This window comes from Nothoprocta perdicaria, unplaced genomic scaffold, assembly GCF_003342845.1.
Source record: "Nothoprocta perdicaria isolate Ctin4 unplaced genomic scaffold, notPer1 scaffold_83, whole genome shotgun sequence".
Taxonomy (NCBI): Eukaryota; Metazoa; Chordata; class Aves; order Tinamiformes; family Tinamidae; genus Nothoprocta; species Nothoprocta perdicaria.
Window position 1 is genome coordinate 2,187,637 of NW_020456121.1, and position 24,869 is coordinate 2,212,505.

A 24,869-nucleotide genomic window follows, 5' to 3' on the forward strand; every position below is an offset into this window, starting at 1 on the left:
CTCTCTTGCACCAACCTTAGCTAAGCAGAAAAGAGGGAGCTCCAACCCCCCTACAGAGAAGGCAGCTTTGCTGGGGGGCTGGCAGCACTGCAGGAATCTCAGTCCTCTTTGGCTCTGCCCTCTACCAGGCAAGGGGAGGGCTCAGCCCCAGCGCCCAGTGGGCTTTGAGCTGCTCCAGGCCTACTCCCCAGGCCAGGCCAGCACAGCTGATACAAGAACCAGCTCTGGGCTTATCTCAGGTAGCTCTACATACTGTGTTACTTACCAGGAACTTTCCAAAGTGAAGTTCTGCCCCACCTCGTGCTTATATCTGAGCCAGCAGAAAGCACGGAGAAAAAAAAAATCAGGTAAAACCAGGATTCCCACACATCAGTGCACAAGTCTTTTGTCTTTTTTCAATTCAGCTCTCCCCCCTTTTATTTATTAAGTAATGCATTCTCAAAATCACCTGTGAATAGTTCAGAACTTGAGGCCCAAGAACACCAGCCTCTCATCAGTTTCAATCTCCTCTACACCCCAGAGGAAGAACAAAGCACATCTGCCAAGACAAATCTTTATTCTTTCATTTTACAGGCACCAGGAAGAAACAAACAACCTCTCCCATTTTATTTGGGGTGGAGAGTAGGCAGCTCAGTGGCTTGCACGGCCGTATCCTCAGCTTCCCCRCAGACCTAGGAAGACTAGGGCCCCTGCTGCTTGACTCTGCTRCTGTAAGTAGTCGCATTCCCACTCTCACAGAAAATAGTTATTGTAAAAACAGAAATTGGAGTCGGGCTACTTACCGTGTGCACACCTTATCAACACGTCTGTCCCTACACCCACCTGGGGCCCAGGTAACACAGAGCCGCCGCTCTGAGCACGGGAGGGCCCCTCCACTTGAGCTCGCAGCCAGCACAGGCCAGGGCTGCGCAGGCCTCGCTCACCCGGCGGAGGCGGCCGCTGCCACAGAGCCTCCTGGCCCCGCATGGAAACGCCCCTAACACAGGCAGGGAGCCAGTGCCCCCAGGACAGTGAGGAGCAGGAGAGCTTGGCAGCAGTTCAGACCCTCCTGCTCCAGGCTGGCAGGTTGGGGGCCTAAGCGGTAAAGRGGAAGCACCCAGAGCTGCAGGCCCCACCTCTCCCCTCAAGAGCCATAAAGCAGCTCTAAGACAGGCTGGTTTGGTGRCAGAAAAGTAGTAGAGCACTAAAAAGGCAAGACTCTTGTTTCCCATTAAATGGCCTATCACATGTCTCTGGTTTATCTAGATACACAGTATTTCAATCACACATTAGGTAGAGAACAGAGATCTGAGGCCCATGTTTTAATCTAGCTCCCTAAAGTGACAGCCCTAGCAAAGCCCTTGCAACCTATGTTTAAAACCAAATATAGGGAAAAACAATTCTGTTACCAGGATGAGAAAAGCAGCTAAAAAACCAAATACCGAGAGAGCTCACACAGCAGACAAGCCCTGTTTGGATTCCAGCAAAGAAAGAATCAAGTAATCCACATCATTACCACTTCACAATTTAAAATCTGCGTGTCAYGAACACAGTGACCTTTGCACTGAAATTCCCAACCAAATGAAGGGGGAAGCCACAGCACAGAGTTTTGGTACACATGAAAACATCTGACCTGGGAAGRCCTGGCAGCCGTGCCAGGTTCTTCCATGAATCCTAAGGCAGCCCAGTCCTCACCTCGCACGCTGACGGGCTCCAAGCAGAGATGATTCATGGTGGTCAAAAGCCTTAGTTGCCAAAATGTTAAAGCCAAAGGTCAGGCCCGTGGGAAGATGACCATATGCCTCAGTTTGCTGCAATAACTTTAGACCTCTTGGTGCTCCTCAGAGTGGTAACAACAAACATGATGACAACACAGTTCAGGTTTTAGTCATTTGACAATATACACTTTATTCTGATACAAAAATGAATTATTTTAACAATTTTCAATCCATTATGGACCATACTTAAGTTTGTAACATGCATGCTATTTTTAAACTTGTTTAACCACAAGTATTAAGATTTCAGCACACTAGCACCATTGCTCTTGAAGTCTTTGCCAGTTATTTTAATACATTACTCTGTTTCCAATCTTGCGATATTATCTTCTACATGAAGGCCAGTTTTCTTCTATGGTGATACTTGGATTACTTTAGCTCAGGAAAAAGCTAATCTTAGATAGAGATGTCAACCTGTAGCACCCACAGTAGAGAAAGAATCAGCCATCAGCGATGTGAAGTTGAGTGCAAATCAAGCCCTTCCACGCTGCGCGCGAGCCAGGCAGCGGCCGGCGGCYGCCCCGCAGCAGCAGCGCAGGCCGCCCCCTTCCCACCTTGCAGCATTTAAAGGCCAGCCACGGTAAGACAATGTGCTTAAGTTCAATGCTTTCTCATGACAAAACATTTGTATCTGCATCAGCCTGGGTCCCTTTTGGAGAATGGCATTTACTACTGAAAATACCACTTGCTTTCAGGTTAGCAAACACCCTCAGACATTGAACGTTTCTGTCGTATTGCAGCTTAGGGACCAGCGCTTTGTCAATAGTGGCTGCTGTGGAACCCCCTCGGTTGCATTTTCTGTGCCGTGCCTTTTTGCTCTCAACAGTGTTTAAAGCCCACTAGCTAGAACCTGCTAGGGCCTGGATCCCCTGCCATGGAGCATACCTTAACCGAGTTCCAAAACTAAACTGGAGCTTGATGGGGACAATGAACATGCCAGCCAGGAAAAAGTATTTGCATTGCAAAGGAAAGGCAAGCATACAGAAACTAGCCAGGCACCTCAACAGCAAAAATATATCCCTATATAGGGTATTATATCCAACAGGAAAAAAAAAAAAAAAAAAAAAGGCCCTATTATAGTGTATTTAGGACAAGACTGACCTCCCTGCAACATTTTTAATTTTGGCTAAGGCGCAGGAGTAGTGGGAGAAAGTACTTAGTACTTAAACATATATAGAGTCACTGTGAGATTTCCACTTCATAAGAACATCCTAACTATAGGAAAGCCTGTACATTTTCAGTAGAAATTGCATCAAATTAGCTTTTAATTGTACATATGTTAGAGTATCAAGAGCTTGCTTTCTAGATGCTCGAGACACAGCAAGTGATGAGTTAAAAGGCAGGAGTCTCTGAATATTCTTGAACTGAGATGCAAAAGCATGCTCCATTTGACTTCATTTTTGGCATAACTTAGGCACAATCAACACAAACAGCGACTTCACAGAACACTACAAGGTTCAAAACCATCCCGCCAACAATTTAAGTACTAGATGGCTAGACAGAGTTAAGAACAAAAACTTAAGAGTTAAGAACAAAAAATTCCGCATCTATGGTGGTCTGTAAAAGAGTTAAGAATGCAGTGCATAAAAGCAGATTTCATGAGAATTTGCCCGCCTGCCCATTAAGAGCAGTTCTGCTTTTAGCYGGGCATCACTTTACTGTAATCGCCTCTACTAGGCCACTCTGAAAGCACAGAAATCTGAGGCAGAATGACTAATGCCACGAGCATTTATTACTGGGAGAAACTCAGTTTTAATCAAGGCAATTATGTTCTTACTGGGTTACTGCAGAATCACTGCACTGCCCGTGGCTATGAAACGTGATGAAGGGTCTTAACCTTCTCACATCCCACCTTATGACATCCTTTTTTATTACACATTAACGGGCAGTTTCAAGACCTGACTGCACACTCCTGACAATGAGAGCATTTATTTCAAAGCATTTATTCCCCTTTTACCCATCTTGGACCAAGCACAGCAATTTAATACCCATCAGGAAAGCTAGATTCTTGACCACAGATCATGTCAACAAACAAGGCTCACCCAGGCCAAGGATAACAGATGCTTCCATGCTTGCCTAATATTTAAGGCTTTCCTTCACGTTAAGAGGGTGCTGAAGGAAAGCCTGGAAGGAAATGAGGGTTAAACAAATGTTTTACTAAGCACTACAAGTCTTACCCATTCAGAAACCTCCAATTGGAGAGGATGTGCAAGACATTCCCCATTTTGTCAATCAGCAGCTTCATTCAACCTGAAAATCAAAGAAATTACTCTTACCTTGTTAAAAAAACACTCCCGCTACTCTTTGTAATTCATGAAAAATTTTAAAGGCAAACCTTACCTATGCTCATTGCCCTTCCTTTCAGGTCTAAATGCTAGACCTATTGATTTTGAGTCAACTCAAGTAGCTATCACTCAAGGAGGTTCCAAGAGGTGAAGAACTCTTGCTAGACTTTCTTCGATATTTCAGCTGTGATAAGCAGATTTAACTAGCCTTGGAAAGCTGCTCACTATCAGCACAGTATCTTATGCCTTCACTTTTCTGGAGTTGAAGCTGTTGCTCTTGCTGCCTCGTCATTCTGTAATTAGGCTGACTTCTCCATACTCAATAGGCTGCTGAAGTCCTGTCTTACGAGTCTCCTTAGCAAAGTACGGATCAAAGAGGTACGTCCTAGGTTCTTTCCAACTGGTTAATCACTGTCCTCGCAGCTTGCGCTTTTCCACATCACAGACAGCAGCTAAGCTATCCCCCCGCCTACACAGTGGTCACTTACAGACTCCATCTCTTAAAAGGTTGCATACAGATCTTGTTCATAAAGTTTATTATGACACTATTTTTCAAAGTTAACAGTTGTCACAGCACAGCTACAAGAGGCCCTGTTAAAAAGAACACTGTCAATACATTCTAGGAAATTTAGAAATAGCAGGTCAGTTTTCAGAAGGGACATCAACCCCCTGCAACCAGATGCAGGCCCCAGGTGCGAGTCTACACTTCTCCTAAGTGTAGGAACGTACAGGTCAAGTCAGTACTTAGGTGGCTCACTCCCTAGTGAGAGGTGTTGGGGGCTGAATGTGTTTCCATACTCCCAAGGGGTTGTTTAAAAACGCCTTTATTGAAATACAACCTCCCCCCGTCCCAAGCCCAGCTTAATAAATATGTACAATAACAAAAACGGTCACTAAATCACCAATGCTTGCTTTAGGTTAGATGTTTTTAAAACTCCACAGAGAAGAATAATCAGACTTGGAAATCCAGTTTGGAGTCTACCAATCTTGACAGCGATTCCTTGTTTTAGTGCACTGCAGTCTAAATACACTCCAATAACAGTGTTTAAATAACATTGTTTAATTTTTTTCAATAACACACTCATTTTCTACTGCTTAAAATTATAATTCATTATTAATATGACTGATTATGACTCGAGCCATTTCATACATCTTTGCAGATTCATTCCTACACTGGAATTGCATTTACCTTATACTGCACATTGACCCAGAAGTGAAACAGGTGACAATAATTCCACCACCACGTACTGCCAAGCGTCTCAAAGAGCATTTCTTCTATTCACTGGGTCCCTACTCTTCTGCGTCTAAATTGACATTGTCCTGGCAATAGCTGAGAGAGAGTCAGATCAGCTGAGAAAAGGACAGATGGGAGGGCCTCAATTTGGAAGTCACCAGTGAAAATTGAGTACCATTTCTAGCCAGATGTGCTGATAAGATTTGCTACTCCAGTGTATCAATCAAACTGTAACACGCTATCATTTTACCTATGGAAACTTAAGACTGTACCATGTTTTTGTTCTAGATCGTGGGAAGTGCTTCTCACCAGGAAAATACAACCTAGGTTGTGTTTTCTTCTGATCTTCACGCTCGTTTCGGAGCATAGATACCCCAGGGGCAGCGCTCGGCGCTCTACTACCCAGCCCGTGGCGAGGGGGCTTGGGAACGCGTTACCTGGGACTGTCAGTGATTACACCTGCGCTACCCTTGGCTCCCAGTCAGAAGAATGTGTCCAGAAAATTGCCTAGGGTGCATGCAAGAAAGTATATAGCCATTAAGTTATTTTGGAACATACCTATTACTCTCACTATGACACCTCTTTTACTTGAAACAGGGCGGTCTCGTGTGAGGGAGAGGGAAACGGGGAGAAACGAAGGGGAAGGAGATTGAAATTCCAAGCCACCCTCCCCACAGCGTAATTTTATTCAACAGAATCATCGTATACCCCAAGGAAACAGGCACTTGACTCCCCCCCAAACATACACACCCCTTGAACTTCTCGGGAATTACAATAAATAGAGAGATAAAAAACAAGTTTCTTTTTTTTCTTCACCCAAAACTTGCGCAACTGCAATTATCTCTTATACATCTCAAATGAGACTGGAGACAGCTTGAATGTGGCTAAAGTTGGTCTTGTTAAAATATTTATCATGCCTTATTTTCTTGAAGCGCTAGTACTAATACAGAGCTACAAATTAAAAAAATATGCACAAACCAAAGGTAATTTGAAATTTTCATTTGAAGGTAAAGCTTAGTTCTATAATTCACAAACACTAATTTGAGTAACTCAATCCTAGTTATACATCTAAACAAACTATAATGTAACATACAGATGTTTTCCCTCTGTATGCCTATGTAACTCATGTCAATGACAGTTACATATATACACTGAGACTAGACCCCTTAAGACTGCAAATCAATAGGTGTTTCTATTGTTAACTTTAAATTAATACAAAATAGTAATTGAGAAATGCATTAATCCTCTCTATTGACTAACAAGGAAACACCCTAAACTACATTTTATTTCTGTTATAGAATTCTCTGTACTAAATGTGGAAAAACTGAACTACACAAATATTGAAAAGTTAAAAATTCCTTACTTTGTTTATTCCTGGTACCACTACCACAATTTACAGGGCAATATACCTGATGTAATGGGAAAATAAAAAGAAAAAAGAAAGACAAAGCTACAACAGATAAAGACCTCAGGAATGTACATCTAATCGACACTACATTGCATGAATCAATAGCTGCACTTTTTGCAAACTGTGGCTATGACAGTCCTGAACAAGAAGGGTTTCCTGTTTAAGCTGCAGTAACTTTTCTGACTATGGATCATCGTTCCTTCTGTGGCAGATTTTACAGTTCCTCTAATGCATTTGGGACGACTGTCTCAAAGTAACCTGCAGCTTTCCTGACAACTCCTCGCTCTCTCTCCTGCTAAGAACTGTAGCCTGTTGAATACAGGATAAGAAAATTATTACTCTCAGTGCACAGTTGTACATTATTCATCATCATTATAAATATGCATTACACCTACCCTTTTTCGGTAGCATTTTTAGAATCTTCTACCACCATAGCCCCCACTTCCACTTCCAGAGCCATAACCACCTACAAAAAAGGAGTATATATGCATATATTGAAATATACTCGTAAGCACGTTTATCCGGGAAGATTTTCAGTACAAAATGTATTTACCACCATAGGGACTGCCTGAACTTCTGCCACCAAAGCTGCCACCACCTTTCATGGGACCATAGTTAGACTGCTGCTGTCCACTGTAATTGCCAAAATCATTGTAGTTTCCACTGCCACCATAGTTACCTGAAAAAAACGCAGATTTATAAACCCCCCTGAGTCCAATGCTTAGGAAGGGAAGCTTGTCAACATAAGGGACAAGCTCCCCAACACTGGGGATATCAATAGCTTTTAAACACACACACAGACACACACACAATTTGTTCTCAAAAGAGAGAGCTGTAAGGGCTACACTGAACACATGTGGCTCAGTATGAGTCACTGTTCAACAGATTTACTCCCTAAACTGGCATTAGTCCTTGCAAATTCTTTCTACTCCTGCCCCAACTACTGTAGTAAAGACTAAGCTGAGAAACAGCACATCTGTCCCAACAGACCCCACAGAAGCTGCTCCAAATTGACCCTCCAGTTCAGCACACCCATCAGAGAAACAAGGAACAGGAACAATGCTGAACCGAGGGCTCAACAGACGCAAGGCAGCTCTGTTTTGGTTAGATACTGAAGTGGAAGATGCTAATCATTTATCAGTGTTTTAGTCTACTTAATGTTGTAAAACAGTATTGCCACAAAGCTAGGCTTTCTTAGCCCAGTAAGGAGTATTCAAGAACTGAGGGTTTTGCCAGGACATTTGTGTTGGGAGTGAAGTCATCATCATCCATGATATCTTTAGTAGTTCTGTAACTTATTCTTGGCCTTTATTCCAAAGCATTTCGTAACATTGCATCACCCGAAGCTGGCCCTGTGGACTATGGTCCCTAGCCCTCCACACGACCTCCTTTTTATCTGTGAGAGCTGTACAGACAAGTCGTGTGTAGCACAACAGGGTAGCTGGCTTAAAAACATGCAAACATTACCTAATGCTTTACAGAGCAAGTTTTAAAAGTTTAACGTGAGTTCAGCCAGATACGGTCTGGTAAAAGCTGCTTTTATAAATAGACTTTGAGTCAGTCACTCATTTCACAAGAGAACAGTAAAAAAGCTTGCACAAACTTAAAAGGCTATAAGACAATTTAAAATAACCTGGTAACTCATGGCAAAGAGCCTTTCAAATAGGAAAAAGTTTAAAGCAAGACTCTACACGATAGCCTCACATGCAAGTCTGAACTGGCCTGAATGGCACAGGGAAACCTTTCCTCTTGCTAGCAGCAAAGRGTTTTCTTTTTCCTCCCCCTTTTCCCCTATTTCACCTCCAAACCCCAGACCTATGGCTGCTGCTGCTTGAAATGCAGGTTTCAGGCAAAGCAACGCTGTGGAATTTAATTAAAGCTTCTCCAAATGGGAGAGACTTTCGTTACGTTATRTGAACTCTTCTGTTAGGATCATTCCTCAGTACAATCCTGCCTCAGGCATTGCCCAGCTGAGGCCTTACTTAAAGAACAAGGACGTCCGAGTAGGCATCTTACCGCCACCAAAGTTTCCCCCTTCGTTGTAGCCATCATATCCTCCTCCGCCACCTCCATATCCACCACCGGGGTTTCCATATCCTGGTCCTCCACCACCACCATACCCTCCTCTGCTGCCATAGCCAGGACCACCTCCATAGTTGCCACCTTCAAAATAAATACGATAGAGAGTCAAGCTAAACATGTCRAAATTAAATATTGGTAAGATAAAGCCCATATTTAAAAACAACAAAAGCAACTACTATCTACCTGAATTATCTAGCCTAAATAGGAAACATCTGTCTGTWAAGAGAGTTATTACTAAATTGCCTTTTTTCTTATCCAAAATGAACAGAATTCCACCACCACACTGTATTAATCAACTCTTTACACTGGTGGCTTTCTGTCRCTACTATGAGCCATCCTCTTCAGACCTCTATGTTGAAAGCCATCAGTAGGCAAAGCCCTTAGGAGAACTCTACACTTGTGCCAAAACTGCTGGAGAGTCTTTTTCCCAGTCACCAAGAACACACCTACAAGACTTAACACTCCAGCTCTCAGGCACTTCAGGGAGTAGTTCTGAAGTGGGAAATAGTCCCACAGAATTCAGCATTGCTCAGGACGACTGCTTGTAAAATCAGGACATATTTAACTACAGGCCACCTTGCCAATGGCTTCAGTGATAACACCACTTCCACGGCCGACTCTGGCAACTTCCATAGCCGCTTCACACCCATCTCCAACACTCACCCCAATTTCATCTCGCAAAAGGCAGTAACAGCCCAYGAGAAGCCTTAGAGTTGTTAAGCGTTCTGGGATCATTTAAAGAKACAGCTGGTCACTGCATTCCCTCACAGGCAGCATCATCTCAAATGGTATCTACATCTTCCTTGTGCAGTTCCCAGTAATGCTGCAAAGCTGCTTCGCGACACGAAGCGTGACCTCAAGATACGAGGTTATCTTTGAAGGCAAAAAGTGGGGGAATTTTTTCCACCACTTGTGGGGGGGTAGGAGGAAGAATTGGGGAAGGGAAAACAAAACAAATCCAAGAACCTCCAACTCTTGATTCTCAAGAAGGTAAAAAGCTAATCTGCAAAGCAGACTTGGTTTCTGGGGTGGAAATAAGRACTTAAAGCTAGTTATAAAATTAAGAAAAAAATGGAGAGGGGGAGTGGGGAATAGAGGGGAATCCACTTACCATCACCAAATCCATTGTATCCGTCACCACCCCCAAAGCTTCCTCTGCTCCCACCACCGCCACCACCACCCCCATAGCCTCCTGGAACACAAAACAGATGAGATTTTTTTCCTGCACACACGGTAAGTGTTAAAGCCAACAGACATAGCAAATGAAGTCACATTTGGTGAACTATCCCGGTCACCTACCTCTGCCGCCAAAGTTCCCTCCTCGGCCGAAGTTTCCACCACCACCTCCGAAGTTTCCACGGCCCATGAAGTTGCCTGAGCCACCCCCACGACCTGAGAAATCATTTCACTTAAATTACATTAACTGAAAAACATTGCTATGAAGTTATCATATGTAATTCTAAATTTACCTCTCTGAGAGCTAGCAGTCTGCATCTCTTGCTTTGAGAGTGCTTTTTTCACTTCACAATTATGGCCATTKATGGTATGATATTTCTGAACTAAAAATAAGCATACAATCAGAAAGTTAGAAAATCAAATATTAAACACCATTAAACACTAACAAAATGCTACTGTAATGCATGAGCATTGTTTAAATATTAAGTCCAGCCTATTTCTTGCAAATATTGCCCAGCTGCTGATTTATGTACGTATCACATCTCATGCACTGCTTTTCTGAGAACTAGAGTTCATCTCCCAGACCATTTCTCCCTAAGGGATTACATACCGACAATTTTATCGACTGTATCATGATCATCAAAAGTTACAAACGCGAAGCCTCTTTTCTTTCCACTTTGCCTGTCTTCCATGACTTCTATAGTTTCAATCTTGCCATATTTTTCAAAGTATTCCCTTAAATTATACTCTTCTGTATCTTCTTTGATTCCACCAACAAATATTTTCTTTACTGTGAGGTGTGCCCCAGGCTTTACAGAATCCTGCAATACCAAATATTGCATTCAGTGTCTACACAGCTTCACTGTTTCTCGGAGCAGGGCTAGGTAACCAAAACACCAACTTACCTCCCTTGAAACGGCTCTCTTTGGTTCAACCACGCGCCCGTCCACCTTATGTGGTCGAGCACTCATCGCAGCATCCACCTCCTCCACGCAGGAGTAAGTCACAAAGCCGAAGCCTCTGGAACGTTTGGTCTGGGGGTCTCTCATCACCTACAAAAGCGCAGAAGACGCCCTGCGTTACTACACTACATTAAGCACCAGCATCTTTCCAAGAGCACAAGGGTTGGACACCTTACCACACAATCTGTGAGGGTGCCCCATTTTTCGAAGTGTTCTCTCAAGCTATCGTCTGTTGTTTCAAAGCTCAGACCCCCAATGAACAGCTTGCGCAGCTGCTCTGGCTCTTTAGGCTCATGGCCCTACGAAAGAAAACAATAAATGACACTTGTGAATACAAACTACAGCTTTAACAGAACTGCTCAAAATGATCTGTGTCCATTCTGAGCCAAACCAGAACACAGTTACACAAAAACAATGACATCCAATGTTTTAGACAGCATACTGAGCTTAAAACTTAATGAGGTGCAGTTTTAATTAAAATAGTGACCAATTAACAACTTAAAACTGCTCAAAAGAAGACAGAAAAAAAGAAACTTTCAATATACTAAATTCTTCTGTTCTACCCCAAAGGAATTCCATTTTATGTCCACCTTTATTTCAAGTTTCAAACTACTCTAAAGAACTACTGCAAGGCAAAAGGAAGTTTTAATAAGTCATAAGACATCAAAGGTCTAGTCTTTTGTAGGATATCCAATTTACAACTTTTTCTTTTTAAGTTTATTTTTATGCCTGGTTAAAAAAAATTAAATATTAGTTCCTTTAAAGGCCTAATTTTGTGCTGAGAACTTTGTTAACTGAGACACAAACGASTAAGCAGAAGTATTTATCTGGCTTTCAATATTGTGGAAAATACCTCTTAAATGTCTGGACTTATTTTTATTAAGAAAATGAAACTGTAAYGCGTGGTCAGGTAGTTGATCATGAGTGTGTGTGGCCAACTACCGCAGGAAGAGCTGGTATCTTAACAAGTGCAGTCGAAACAAACTTCAGCAGGATTAAAGCTGCACGTTCAAACCATGTGCAGCAGGAGCGCTGGCGGAGCCGCTGCGAGACCGCACTGCTGCGGCAGGAACGCGCAGTAGCTTCCACTGTTCCCGCTGCAGGGAGTCACCCTGGGCAGCAGCAGCACAAGCCAGAGAGCAGAGCTAGACAAATCAAATCACAGCCTTTCACATACAGGTTTTTGTATGTCTGTTATACTTTTACAAGCATCTTGTTTCAAATGCACAGCTSAAGTGCTTTTGCCCCCATCACTGTTCAGATAAGGACACGGAGGAGGGGGCACTGTCAGAAAAGTGGACCGCACCACATCTGCCCCAGGGAGCAATGAAATTTGTCGAGCAATACATGGAAAAAAYAAACAAGCAAACAAACAAAGAACAGTTTCTCCATCAATGCTGCTCTAGGATTCTTTTATAATCCAATGATTTATAACATTCAGATTATACAGTTCTCTGTACAATGTTATAGTTCTTATAGTTCTCTGACACTAACTAATGCTCTGGGGTTGTCTATTAGCAATTCAGATCATTTTTACCTTGGGAAAACCAAAAACAGCAGAACTTTTCAGGCTATTCCTGGCAGATAAAGGTTTTCCATTTCCTTCCCATTTTTATTACATGAGCATGAACTGCAGTTCTCATTATGGAGGAAAAACACTTGCTGTTACAGCTTCCCAAACACCATGCACGATGCTACTCTGCAGTCCTTCACCACGGGGCTATCTGTAACGCCAGTCTTATGGCAGCAAGCCCACAACGCAGCTCCTTCCCTCCTCCCTGTTCCACCACTGCACGGGCTGCAACAGGACTAGCAAGCTCCCTCCCACTCATCCCATACCGCCGGCCAGACGCCATTTCACCCTTCCATTTTTGCCGCATGTTGCGGGGGGGGGGCGGGGGGACTCTGTGTTTTCATGGCCAGGAAATCACTTCAACTTCTTCACATAAACATTTTAAGGGAGTTTCCAAATATTTTTATACAATGTGAGAAGGAGAGGACTGTTTCTCCTTCAGCCCTGTTCCGCAATTCTCCCGGCTCAAGGCAACGTGGCCGCGGCACCAGCCGCCTCCATTTTGTGAGCAAGCCCGGCTCCGCCACCCTCAATATGGAGCCGGGAGGGCGGGGCCAGGCGCGTGCGCACAGCGGCCTCCCCGCCACGTCCCGGCGCCGCAGCGGCGCCGCGGGAGCGCGCGCGCCCGGCCCCCTCCCCCGCCCGCGCAGAGCGGCGCGGCCGCCATGGCGGCGCGGCGGGAGCGCCTCGCCTTCCTCCGCAACGCCCTCAGCGAGGGAACGGCCTCACTGCCGCCTCCCACCATCCACACAACCCCCATTGCTCGCTTTCGTCTACCTGCACCCCCTTTTCAGTCGGGGAGGGGGACAACACTTCCCACCCCTCAAGCAATYCCTGTACGTTTTCCTTTCTGAGGAAAACGTCTCAATTTTGGCACACTGAGGCTCTATTTATTGAGCTAGCCATAAGTTTGATTTTCCTACGAYGATGGTTTTGAACAGTCAACATTTTGAGTTGCAGCAGCTGTTCCCRTCACCCTGCGCTCCCCCTGACAAAGCGGCTGTCGTGAGGAAGCCTCTGGCTACACCCAAGCTCCCTGCAGCGAGACCCAGGTAAAGTCACTGCCCGGTGCCCCTGGAGAGCCCAATCCCTGGYTACCTCCCGAAATCACACCTTTAGACAGCCAGGGATGGATAAGCTTTCCCTGTGAACCACTTTCCCTAGCAACTTAATAACCTTTAAGTATCTTCCAGGGAAAGATACTTTTGTTAGCCACAGCAGTTTATTTTGCAGGCAGCTGAGTAGCAAAAGTTATACTGTATCCAAGCCCACGCCTCGCCTGAATACTGATTCATTCTGCTGCTAAGGACTTTGTATACAATATTTAGATACAAAAAAACTTAGGCTATAAGATACATACAACTCCTGCAAGGCTTGTTCAAAACTAAATGACTCTCAGGYTGCAATAGTGTAACACCTTCAGAAAAAGATGGTTCAACTAGGTAAAACATCCAGCCRTGCTGGAAAACAAATGTTAGAAAGGAAACAAGCACAGACAGACAGAAAATGCCCTATATCCTCCCTGAAGTCTCTACCTTCATCATATAGCTCACTCAGTCTCTACTTCTGTCAGAMACAACAGAAAACTGTTATTTTTACTCGGTACTGCCTCATTTTCATCTGCAGTGTTAGTCAGCCATTTGTATTAAAAAGCTTTATTCTCATTAAATATATATTTATATAAAACAAAACATACAACAAAAATTTGTTATAAAAAATAGGAAAGTAATTTTTTTCCTATTATGCTTAACACAACTTCTTGGAACTTTTAACTTTTTTTTTTTTTTTTTTTTGCATTTTAAGTAGTTATTTTCCTAACATGGTGATAAAGCAGCAAGAAAACAAAAAAGCTCTGAATTAATCCGTCAGATGGAAACAGTAAAGTTTTGTAGTTTTGTTATTCTTTTCTCCTTAAAACTGCTTTTTTAAATGAAAAAAGCAACAAGAGTCTCACCTGCGAGGATCGTCTTCCTTTCCTCTTGTAGTCTTCAACCTCTCTTTCTTCTTTAAGAGCAGACATTTTGGAAGGGTACTCTGAATCAGCCTTTCTTTTAAATCTAGGAAACCTAGAAAACAGGTTGGATAAGTCAACACTTACCCCAAATCCTGGGAAACAGGGCCCTCTCTGGCTGGAACAAATGGCTTTACAGGAGAAAATGGGGGAGGAATAAAATTAAGAATATTTAAAAGGGTAGAGCAAAAATCCTCAGCCAATTTTGCTCTCAGTTAAGAAGAGCTGCAGAAAGAATATCTGCTATCCTACCAAAGATCTGTTCATAACTGTTAGAAAAACTAGGAACAATCTAAAACAAACYGTATGGAAAAAACTACGTTAAATGCTGTTTTACATAAATATCAAGAATATAACAGGGCAAGCAGCCCTTTTGATACCCAAACTGCAATAMAATTCTGCTCTAGATTTTATGCCCATGGTATTTAATATTTTATAAATGAGACTTATTAGCAATAAGTAATCTTATGCACAGTCTACTGTTATCAGTGACCCAAGCAGTCTACAAAACAGGAATACTAGAGGAYGCATTAATTTTTTTTCTTTTTGTCACTGAAAATAATATTTTCCCTAAAATATGAGTGCAAAAAAACCACCCTGATTTGGTTCTGGAAGATTAGAAACTTTAATAGTGGTCCAGCAGTAATCTGTAGTACAGCAGCATAGTCCTTTGCTTCCCAAATATGTGTTTATTTACTACCCAATGTTCTATTTACATGTCTAGCTGCTCACAATAAAGATGTTAACATATTTACATGTCATTAAAAAAGAAACAAGTATTTCACAAACCCAGTTAGTGAATGAATCCATATGTAATCATTCAAACAAAAGCATTTCATTTAAGCTTTATTTCAAGCTTATTCAGACAATTAAGTTACTTAACTTGTCTTACTGTACTGTATTTATATATTTGGCACAATTCCTGTTAATGTGGATGTTGCTTAAAATTTATTACAGTAGCCAAAGTAGTATATACACTAATGAATAATGTGCTACTGTAAAATTACATTTGTACTACTATGGAATAATGTGCTACAGGAAAATCATTGATATTTACTCGATCGGGTACATTTAAAAATGTTATTCCTGTAAACACTAACTTAGAAAAGGCAAGCAGGATTCTTAATGACCAATATATAGTGTTTTTCAGAATAAAAATAACCACTTAAACTAATTTCATACTGAAAAACATCTTCAAATTAAATGTTTGCAAAATCACAAGCATCATGATCAACATTTAAAAAAATCTTTTATGACGCAGCATATTTTTGTATACTTTTCTATAGAAGTGTTAAGCCTGCTCCTAAAATGCTTTAAACCAAACATCAGCAAAAAGAGAGCAGATAGGACACGGCTTCCAAACACCTCCTAAGCAATTACACTCCTTAAAGCATGCTAGGGAGGTATGAAACAGAATACTGTCACGCCAAAAGCTTCTGGAAAAGCAGCTGAATGGCAGCAGAAATCTTTGGGAATTGTTAGAGAGAAGGAAGGAGCCTATTTAGGAATAGGCCTCTGACAACATGAAAAATATGCAGTCCCTCTCTCATACTGTCACCTGCTGCTTTCCCCAGCTCACAGGCATCATCTCTGCTACCACAGCCTGGCCTCTGAGGAGCAGATGGGCAAAAGAATCGTCTCACTGCTAATGCAGCCATCCATTAAGGGGAACACAGCCCTATTCCTAATTCTAATCACAGAAGTTTAAGACATTTTTATACTGTTTTCTATAGTTGCCATCAAAAATACTGCATTCAACTTTTAAATTAAAATATTCATATAAAAATATTTAAATAYTTTTATCTACCAAGTTAAAATAGCATTTAAACAATTGTAGACTGCAACTTAACCACAAAACTCAAAGTAATCTCAGAACAAACTTTCTAGCTACAGTGAAGGGAAAGCCACTAGGGAATGCCTCAAAGGAATTTATACTACTGTATCTCTTACAGAGGCAATAAGCAAGAGAATAGAGGGGAAATAGACATTCCCAAGATGAAAGTTTACCTGTCCATTCAGAGAATACTATGGAGATGTATTGGTCTTTTTTGTATATAGCTAAAGTTGGACCTAATGTGCATACAGTATATCGTGCCAAACCTAAGAGTTAAAGCGGCAAAACAATAGATTTTCAGCTCTAACAGTGTTGGCAGTTTATTCCCAACGCCAACAGGAACGTCTGCTGGGAAAAAAACAAGAAGATATTAGCTTAATAACTTATGTGATGGGTTTCCAAACTTTATTGAGGCATGTTCAAATGCTTTGAAGTCATCATCCCTCCCATCTGTGAAACCCTGAAGCAACTAATACAATTGCTTACATGGAAAATGGAGTTATTTTTAGCTCTTTGGCTTAGGGATCCAGTTTCTTCTCTACTTTTAAGGCAGGGATGGAAGCTAGTGTTAGCAGTTGGTTTCTCTGTTCTCGATTCTACTTGCAAGTTTCAGCTTGCAATAACGCAAGGGGCCAAGATACCCAAGAAAATGCTGCAACAATTTTGCTCATCGCATGTTACTTACAATTGAGCAAAAAAAAAAAAAAAATCGATTTTGATAAAAAGGGGCAGAAAGGCCCAAGGGGCGATGGTTACAGTATCCTCCCTCTGGCCAGGAGGTGGAGGGCTGCCCGACCACAAACGTCACGGCCACCCCATTCAGGGCGAGGAGGCTGGAAGGGGGCTCGGCGCGGGGCTGCTCCTTTGTGTGGCCTCGCAGGCTCCGCGGTGCGCGCAGCCGCGGGAGGAGGAAGGGAAGCGGGAACGCATCCAAGCGAGCTGCGCTCGGCCTTTCCCCCTGCCCCTCGGGGGCAGCGSCTACACGTGTTAGTCCCGAGGGGGCTGCGGAGGAGAGGCGCCCTGGGGAGGTGCTGCTACGTGCTCTCATCCCCCCCCCCCTTCCCCCCGCGTTATATAAACCTATGGCTTTAAATCTCTTCCCAGGAACGCGGGGCGGATGCGAGCACCCCGGCGCGGCGACCAGAGACCCCCCACGCCCCGCGCCCGCCCACCCGCGGCGCGGCGAAATGGCGGCCGCGGCGCCGCGCGCAGGCAGCGCGGCCGCTCCCGCGCCAGCCACCCCCTCCCCCTTCCCGCCGCCGCCATTTCGCGGCGAGGGAGGCGCGAGGAGCCCGCGGCGCCCGAGAAGCCCCCGGAGAGTGAGCGGCGGCTGCCGCCCGCGCACGGCAGCGCCGGGGGCACCGCCGCGACCGCCTCCCCCCTCCCCAGGGCGCTGCTGCAGCCCAGGGCGCTGCTGCAGCCCGGCGCGCCTCCTCCCGCCCGGCCGCTAGCGGGGAGCTCGAGCATGTCCGCGGGTGCGGCGGGGAGGGCGCTTCACCTTCCCGTCCTCCGCGGGCGGGCTCGGCGGGCGCCGCTCGCTGCGCGCGGCGGGCAAATTACCTCCATTTTGTGAGCGGGCTGCCTCCTCGCTATCAATATGGAGCCCAGAGGAAGGGCAGGGGCAGGGCCACGTGACGGGAGGGCGGGCTCCGCGCTCGCGGCGGGGGGGGGGGGAGGGGAAGGACGAGCCGCTAATGGCGGCCGCGCGCGCGCGCGCCGCAGCTGTTCCCTCTTCCCCTCCCCCCGCCGCGCCGCCGGGCCTGGGCCGCGCTCGCCGCGCAGCCCCCCCTCCACCCGCCGCCGCGCCCCGAAAACCGGGAAACGAGGAGGGGAGCGGGAGCAGGGATGGTGGGAGAGGGGAGTAGAGGTGAGATAAGATAAGATATAACCGTGCCAGCGCGCAGCTAGGCTCCTTCCCGCCCTCGCCGCTCGCACGCCCGCCGCCGGCCCCGCGCACTAACGGCCGCCCGCGGTGGGGGTGGTGGTGCGCAGGCCGCTCCCCCTGCGCACGTCAGGCCGCCCGCCCCCGCCACGGCGCCGCCCGCCCCGCCGCCGCCCGCCCCGCGCGCTCCCGGAGCGCTCCAGGAGCGCCCCCGGAGCGCCCCCGGAGCGCCGGAACGCGAGCGTGGCGCCCTGCGCGGAGCGGCCGCGCACGCACAGTGCCGCCTTTGCCGCCGTGCCTGGGTTTAATCCCGGCGATCCCGCAAAGGCATGGCTTTGCAAGCACTGCTCAGCAGCGAGCCTTCCAGGGGAGCGAGGTGAAGGCCTTGCGCACAGCAAGGAAAGCTGTTTGGCAAACCTGAAGCAGGAGCACSGCGTGTATCTGGTTTTACTGGGGTCTCTGATCGAACACTACCATGTCTCCTTGGAAAAAAAATAAGGCTTATTACAAGAGGTTCATATAGAGTAAAACTTAWCAAATAGTAAAGCCCATACATAACTAACTTTTCCACAGTGGAAAGTGATACCAGAAAAGCAAACAAAAAACACTGTAAAAACCTACCCGTGAAAGTCATCTTTGTTCTCTAGCCAGGATTATCTCTAGCCTCTCTGTACCAGGAGCTATTTCAGTAGGATGACCTAACTCGTCCATTTCCTTTCTTCATTTCTGTCTGTAACTTGCAGTCCCTACAGACCATCAAATAACACCAACACGAAACTGAGGAGGTGGGCCCTGAGTTTTGGGTTAGCATCTTCAGTTTACTTCAGTCTGTGTAAAAGTGCCGAAACCTGTTTGTTTCCCCTGGCTGAGGAAGATTTTCCTATTGCRTATGTAAATTTCCAGCAGCTTCGGAAATGTTCCCACAGCCGCTGCGCTGAGGTTGGGAGCCCGCGGCTCTGTGTAGGTCGTTACTATATTTTGTGCTTGGTGAGAATATTTCGGTGCTTCTAGGTAGTGCGGCTCTCTGGAAGTCTCAGCAGCCTCCAGAGTCCCTGCACTGAGGCTGAACCCAGCATTTTCTTACCCTCCTTTCTTCACCAGTCACCCACCCAGCTTTAACTTCTATTTCCAATGAAAATCTCCATGTTTGTGTCTTTTATGTTGCCTGTGCACATGACTGTCGCTGACAGGATGAGGCCACTGTGAGACAGACAACAGTACTAAATACATGTCTTAAAGCACTCGTCAGTTACAAAGATTTTTGTTAGTTAGCACAGGTGTCTCATAGGATTTGCAGAACACGAGGCCTTTGTGGCTTTGATTTTCATTCTAAATCCACAGTTAAGCCCCTCTCATGGAGCCTGATGAGGTCTCGTGGTCTGTTTTGGTTGCGTAGCCATAGGCAGGTCAGGTTTGAGTTCTATAGCTCTGCCATCCTGCGCTTCAGGTAAACCACTTAGGCATGAGCAAGGCAGAAGGTAACCAGTTTATTTTGCTGCACTCTSCACACTGACATAAGAGACAAGCTGGTTACGGAGAGGCCTATTTTACAAAGATTTACAGTTGCTTATGCAAATTACACACAAGTGAAGTCCTAGATGAAGAAAATAATAATTTAGATTTCAAGCAGGCAGTCTTTTGCCTGTAAAGCATTTTAAAGTCCATTGGTACCTGGTATCCTATTGCTTTCTATTTTGGATCACACATTTCCTCAAAAAAAAAGACAGGTTTGTGTCTGTTTTGGCTGATGCAGTCTCATATTATGCAGCCAATGCAGCAGTAGGTGACCAGTGCAGATGAGTAGGATGTTACTATTTTCCTAGCAGTRTCTGCAAACATAAGCTCTTTTCTTTGTAAAGGAAAGGTAATTCGTAGCAGGTGCAATARAGCAGAAAATGGTTTTAACTTTTGTATATTTCTATGGTTGAAATCTGTGTACATTGCCCCTTTTTATTTTTTTGTTTACTCTTACATGATACTAGTTTGCGGAATGATTCTTTGGGTACGAAAGTAATATCATTGGTGAAGTTATCYAACCTTTACTTTYTTATTATTTATTTATTTTAGCCTATGATTCTGGTCTCCGGTGTTGTAATGTTAATGAACCAATTCGCTGCAACAAATGTGGKTTTTTTTGTATCTCTTTTAGATTGCAGAAAAAAAAGTGCATATTACTAATTAAATGGTAGTACTGTGACAATAATTTTACAAGCGCAGTTCGTTTAAATTTATTCAAGTTTCATCCTTTGAAAAGCAAGAAAAAATCTTGGTAAGGAGGTACTAAGGTGATCTACAAGAAAAAAGATTGTAGGTCTTTCTTTCTTTCTTTCTTTCTTTCTTTCTTTCTTTCTTTCTTTCTTTCTTTCTTTCTTTCTTTCTTTCTTTCTTTCTGTTTTCCTTGTGTTATATATATTGGTCTATCTAAATGTGGGTAAGTGTTACTGCAGACACTTGACTATTGTGCATCTCTAGATTCTGCTGTCTGCTTTATTTAGAAGCTGTTGTTTTCACGACTGTCTGTGATTTAAATGGCCAAGCTTCACTGAACAAAGACAGGATAATATATTAAACTCTGATAACATTATGGCAATTGTAATTGTCCTTGTATGCAATGCAGGCTGCGATATCTTTCACTTCATTAATATAAAAATACCTAGAATCAGCAGTAGCGTTATTGATATCAGAATGAGCAGTGTGATTTTGTTACAGTATTTGCTTTATTTCAGAAATTTGGAATAATAGTTTTGTGTCTCTCTTTGTGTATATCTACATGCACATCTGCACGCTCAGAAAAACAAAACCTAAAGGCTCCTTCTACTTTAGATGATGCCGGTCCAAATGCCTGATGTGCCAGAGCTGAGGCTGTCTGTGCAGGGCTCAGCTCCAATGCTTTGAGATGGTATTTCCACTTTCTCCTTTTCTTTTCTATACAAGTTACAGAATGCATATAGACACCAGCTGCTCGAATTTAGGGTCTCTCATATTAACTTTAATAGTTGATAAAGGTGAGTGTGAATTAATATGCCAGGCTGTCAACTAGTGTCTCTGTAGCAAAGGCACATGCCCTTGTTTGTCACCATAATTCTGGAGGATTCTAAAGCGAACAGTAGGAGAAATAACACCAAACTCTTGCAGCTAAGTTCATTAGGCTCYCTCTGTCTGACTTTAGATCAGTTTTGCATGACTTACATTGCTCCAGAGCTCCGTCTCGGAGCTCTGACCCAGGAAAGGAGAGACACCGAACAATTAGCAACTAGCTCAATTAAAAATAGTTTTAAATTGCTATTCCCTTTGTATTTTTTTTTTTCATTCAGAGATTGAATTCTTTTTCTAGTTGTATCCCCATATAAAATGCTTGTTCTTTAGTAAAATTTATATGTGCACCAGATGTGTAATCCTATCCTTACTAGATGGAAAATAATCCTGCATTTTGTATTACTGTAAAATGAATGCTGCTTCCTAAACAATTCTTTCCAGTTGCTTTGCCTTTCTCTGAATGMTGATGAAATCTGAACATTGTTAGGCTCTGTTTTATTCCATAACTTGATTTTGCTGTGTTTTTTCTCTGATTTTTCTGCTGAAAATATTATGTACTTGAACCCTGCTGGCGGAAATTAAAAGAAAAGCCACTCATTGGGAATGATTTTCCAGGCCTTATTAGGACTACCCCAGCAATAATAAGAAAGGGCAGCCTGCTGAGATGCCGCTGCAGCCTAGCCGGCTCTGTAACTTTGAGCCCGAGAAACTCGCCTTTATGGCCTGGATCATAGGCAGGAGGGGAATTCTGCTGTTGCTAGCAAAGTTGTAATCTAGACAGTGTAAAGACAGCATACYTTCTTTATGCTAGACTATTTCTGTTAGCAAACATATATTTTATTTAGATCTCGTTCATATGGGGGTGTATTATTGTCAGGGGTAGAAACAATGTGATTTTTCAACCRTGTTAGTCCTGTTGAGAAAGTTGCCTGTTGTTGAAAGCTTCAGGTAAAATGAAAATTATTATTTTGTGTTTGAGGCACATGAGGAGTCAGCTGTGCTGAAGTCTATTTAATAAAAATCATTGCAATGTGGGGAAAGGTAAGAAATTCTGGAATGATATTTGATCAGGGTTCATTTTGTCTACACAGGAAGAAGAAAACTGAAGATCTGCAGGAAAGAAGATTGGAAACATAGCAGGTAATATCTGCTCTTCAAATCAATTCTTTTAAAAGCAGTATAAGATTATGCTTGATCTTAATATTCATTCCTTGATTCTAAGATTTGGAAAAAAGTTGCAAACTGTAATTGTACTACTAGATAAAGAGTAAATATTATTGGTACAGGTTAGGGAAGGAACTGCAGGTGGATTTGCTGCTTGCCAGGCTGTCTGTACAAGACAGGAGGGCAGAGGAAATAAATCTTGTTCTTTCCTTGACTGCAATGCAGATCTAGCTCGGGGAGGGGTTTGCGGATCTGCACAGCGCAGACACATGGTTAGCGTTCAGCCAATGGTTAGTCTTACATCTGGCACTGGATTTCTGTGGCTCTAAATGCCTTTTCTGACTGCTAAACATAAAATCCTCTCCTTTTTTTTTTTTTTTTTTTTTTTTTTTTTTTTTTTTTTTTTTTTTGCACACGTTCTTTAGGCTGTGACTAAAGTTGCATCAAGCATCAATTGTTTGTCTGGTATGCACGGTAGCTACCCTAAAAGCTGCATTGCCAACAAAGGTAACAAACAAGGTTTATTAGAAAAGCCTATCTACACAAATGACTCCTTCCCTGTATTTATTCCTCCAGCTATGCTTAATACTTATATGTATAGATTATGCTTTTGGATGGCATGCTATGTTTTATTTTATTTTATTTTATTTTATTTACGAGTTGTAGCCCATTTTTAAGTATTGCACTCCTCCGGGAAGTCTGGTATTTCAAAAGATGTTAAATTGATTTTTACATAATCATTTTCTGGTGTGTTGTTACTAAGAAGCTTTCTTTTAACTGGAGGTTTTAATATTACTCTATAGCATTGTATCCTGCTCTTGTGTACAGAAAACATGGAACATATGTGAATAAGATTGTCTTTCATAAGCTGCCAAAATAAATTTAAATTCCAGGGCATAAAATGTGCTGATGTTTTTACTTGGAACTTAAATGCATACGTATTAAAAAAATCCTAAAATCTTCATTATGATTTCCATATACAAGTAATATATCATTCTTTTTTKCTTTAGCATAGAATTTTCGTATTTAGTTAGAGATAAGTATTTGCTAAATACAAAATATTGTCCCATAAAATATGAGTGGTTGTATTTTAAACAGTATCATGAGCACTATACTTGTTTCTGCTAAGTATCTGTCATTCTTTCTTACTACATTTAAAATTATTGTACAGACTAATACTAAGAGTCCGGTGGAGACACTGGGCAAATAGAACAAAACCATAGAGAACGACGAGAGCCTACCCATTCCTTGCAGTAGATTATATCACTTAATTAAGAAAAATATATTGAGACTATTGAGGGAATATAGCCCCCGGTTAGGCAACTGCAGCTAGTAATCATTTGTACATTTAGACACCTYGATTGTATGAATTCTTGTGTTCCATGGAAAAACACTTGTGTTATGACTTTAAAAAATGCCTTGTGATTCTGGAATATTCACCACAGAGATGAGTGCACACACTTGTTTACCAAGTACTGTAGGACATGTGCAAAAAACACAACCGAATAGTAGAAATATTTACTGCAGTCTGTAACCTAGTGACATCTCCTGCCCTCAGGACACACACGGTGTGAGTTCTCTTGATTTCATAGGCCAGGTAATTAATCATTTTCCATGCATTAATAAGAGGATGGTAATATAAGCAGATTATGCAAGAGAAAACCAACATAAGGTCAGCTATCTAATACCTAAAAATGAATTAATATTTAAGAACGTAACTTTCAAACAAATGAACTCAGGTAAATGAAGGCAATAAATGATGTGAATTTAGAATGTTGCTTTTTTGCTCCTTTTTTTGTGAAAYGACAGACAGGTATTTTTTTGTGAAGTATCATTCGACCTTCCCTGAAACCTGATCATGCCTGTTCAAATGTAATATGAGGACTAGTAGTACATTTTTAATGTTTGCAGCTGTGCCCCTTATATATGTATGAGTATCAATCTACATTAACCAGATAACAGAAGACTTGGTTACAATATCTTGCACTAGATTTGGGTAAAAAACAGTTTCATATTGTGGTGCTTGAACAATTTAATAATGTCCCCGCCATTTAAAAAAACACCCGGATAAAGGATTTAGTCATGGAAACAGAGCTTTATCTGATGGATATTCCTTACACGTTAACTTGTTGCTTGAGGATGAGGCCTACACTCTAAATAGGCCTGCGAAGTTTGCAGATGTTGCTCACTTCCATTTATTTTGGGTGCTATTTCAGAGTCTTGTTATTCAGAGAATGCAGGTAAGTGGATCTTTTTGCCTCACTTCAGTGGAGCCACTTTGGAAATGTTTCACCTTGATTCTGTGACTTAGGGTTTTTAAGTATGGTCACAAAAGGAGAGCTGAACCATCTGCAGTGACACCACAGAATTTACATTAAGTTTTTTAACATATGTATTTCCCTTTATTTATCATTATATAGTATTTGATTTAAAATTTGAGAAACATGCTTGTAATATGAAATAATAGA

At 43.0% G+C, this 24,869-nt stretch overlaps 1 protein-coding gene across 8 annotated transcripts; it reads right to left on the bottom strand.

Annotated features, from left to right (window-relative positions):
• Positions 1-1,713: 1,713 nt before the first annotated feature.
• Positions 1,714-18,259, bottom strand: HNRNPA3 (heterogeneous nuclear ribonucleoprotein A3). Of its 8 annotated transcripts, none has more exons than XR_003251390.1 (13): positions 16,493-17,083; positions 14,429-14,540; positions 11,078-11,200; positions 10,845-10,991; positions 10,550-10,760; positions 10,233-10,322; positions 10,063-10,155; positions 9,875-9,985; positions 8,698-8,844; positions 7,235-7,360; positions 7,077-7,147; positions 3,932-4,004; positions 1,714-2,168 (listed from the first exon to the last, which is right to left on the bottom strand). XR_003251390.1 is itself a non-coding variant. In XM_026052064.1 (13 exons), exons 2-12 carry the CDS (start codon positions 16,498-16,500, stop codon positions 7,095-7,097), a joined length of 1,221 nt encoding a protein of 406 aa, XP_025907849.1. In that variant the 5' UTR covers positions 16,501-16,664; positions 18,209-18,259; the 3' UTR covers positions 4,245-6,990; positions 7,077-7,094. The 8 variants fall into 8 exon arrangements, 7 of the variants coding, with proteins under 7 accessions (XP_025907849.1, XP_025907851.1, XP_025907850.1 ...); XM_026052064.1 differs by lacking the exons at positions 1,714-2,168; positions 3,932-4,004 and adding exons at positions 4,245-6,990; positions 18,209-18,259 and having other exon boundaries at positions 16,493-16,664; XM_026052066.1 differs by lacking the exons at positions 1,714-2,168; positions 3,932-4,004 and adding exons at positions 4,245-6,990; positions 17,880-17,900 and having other exon boundaries at positions 16,493-16,664.
• Positions 18,260-24,869: the final 6,610 nt, after the last annotated feature.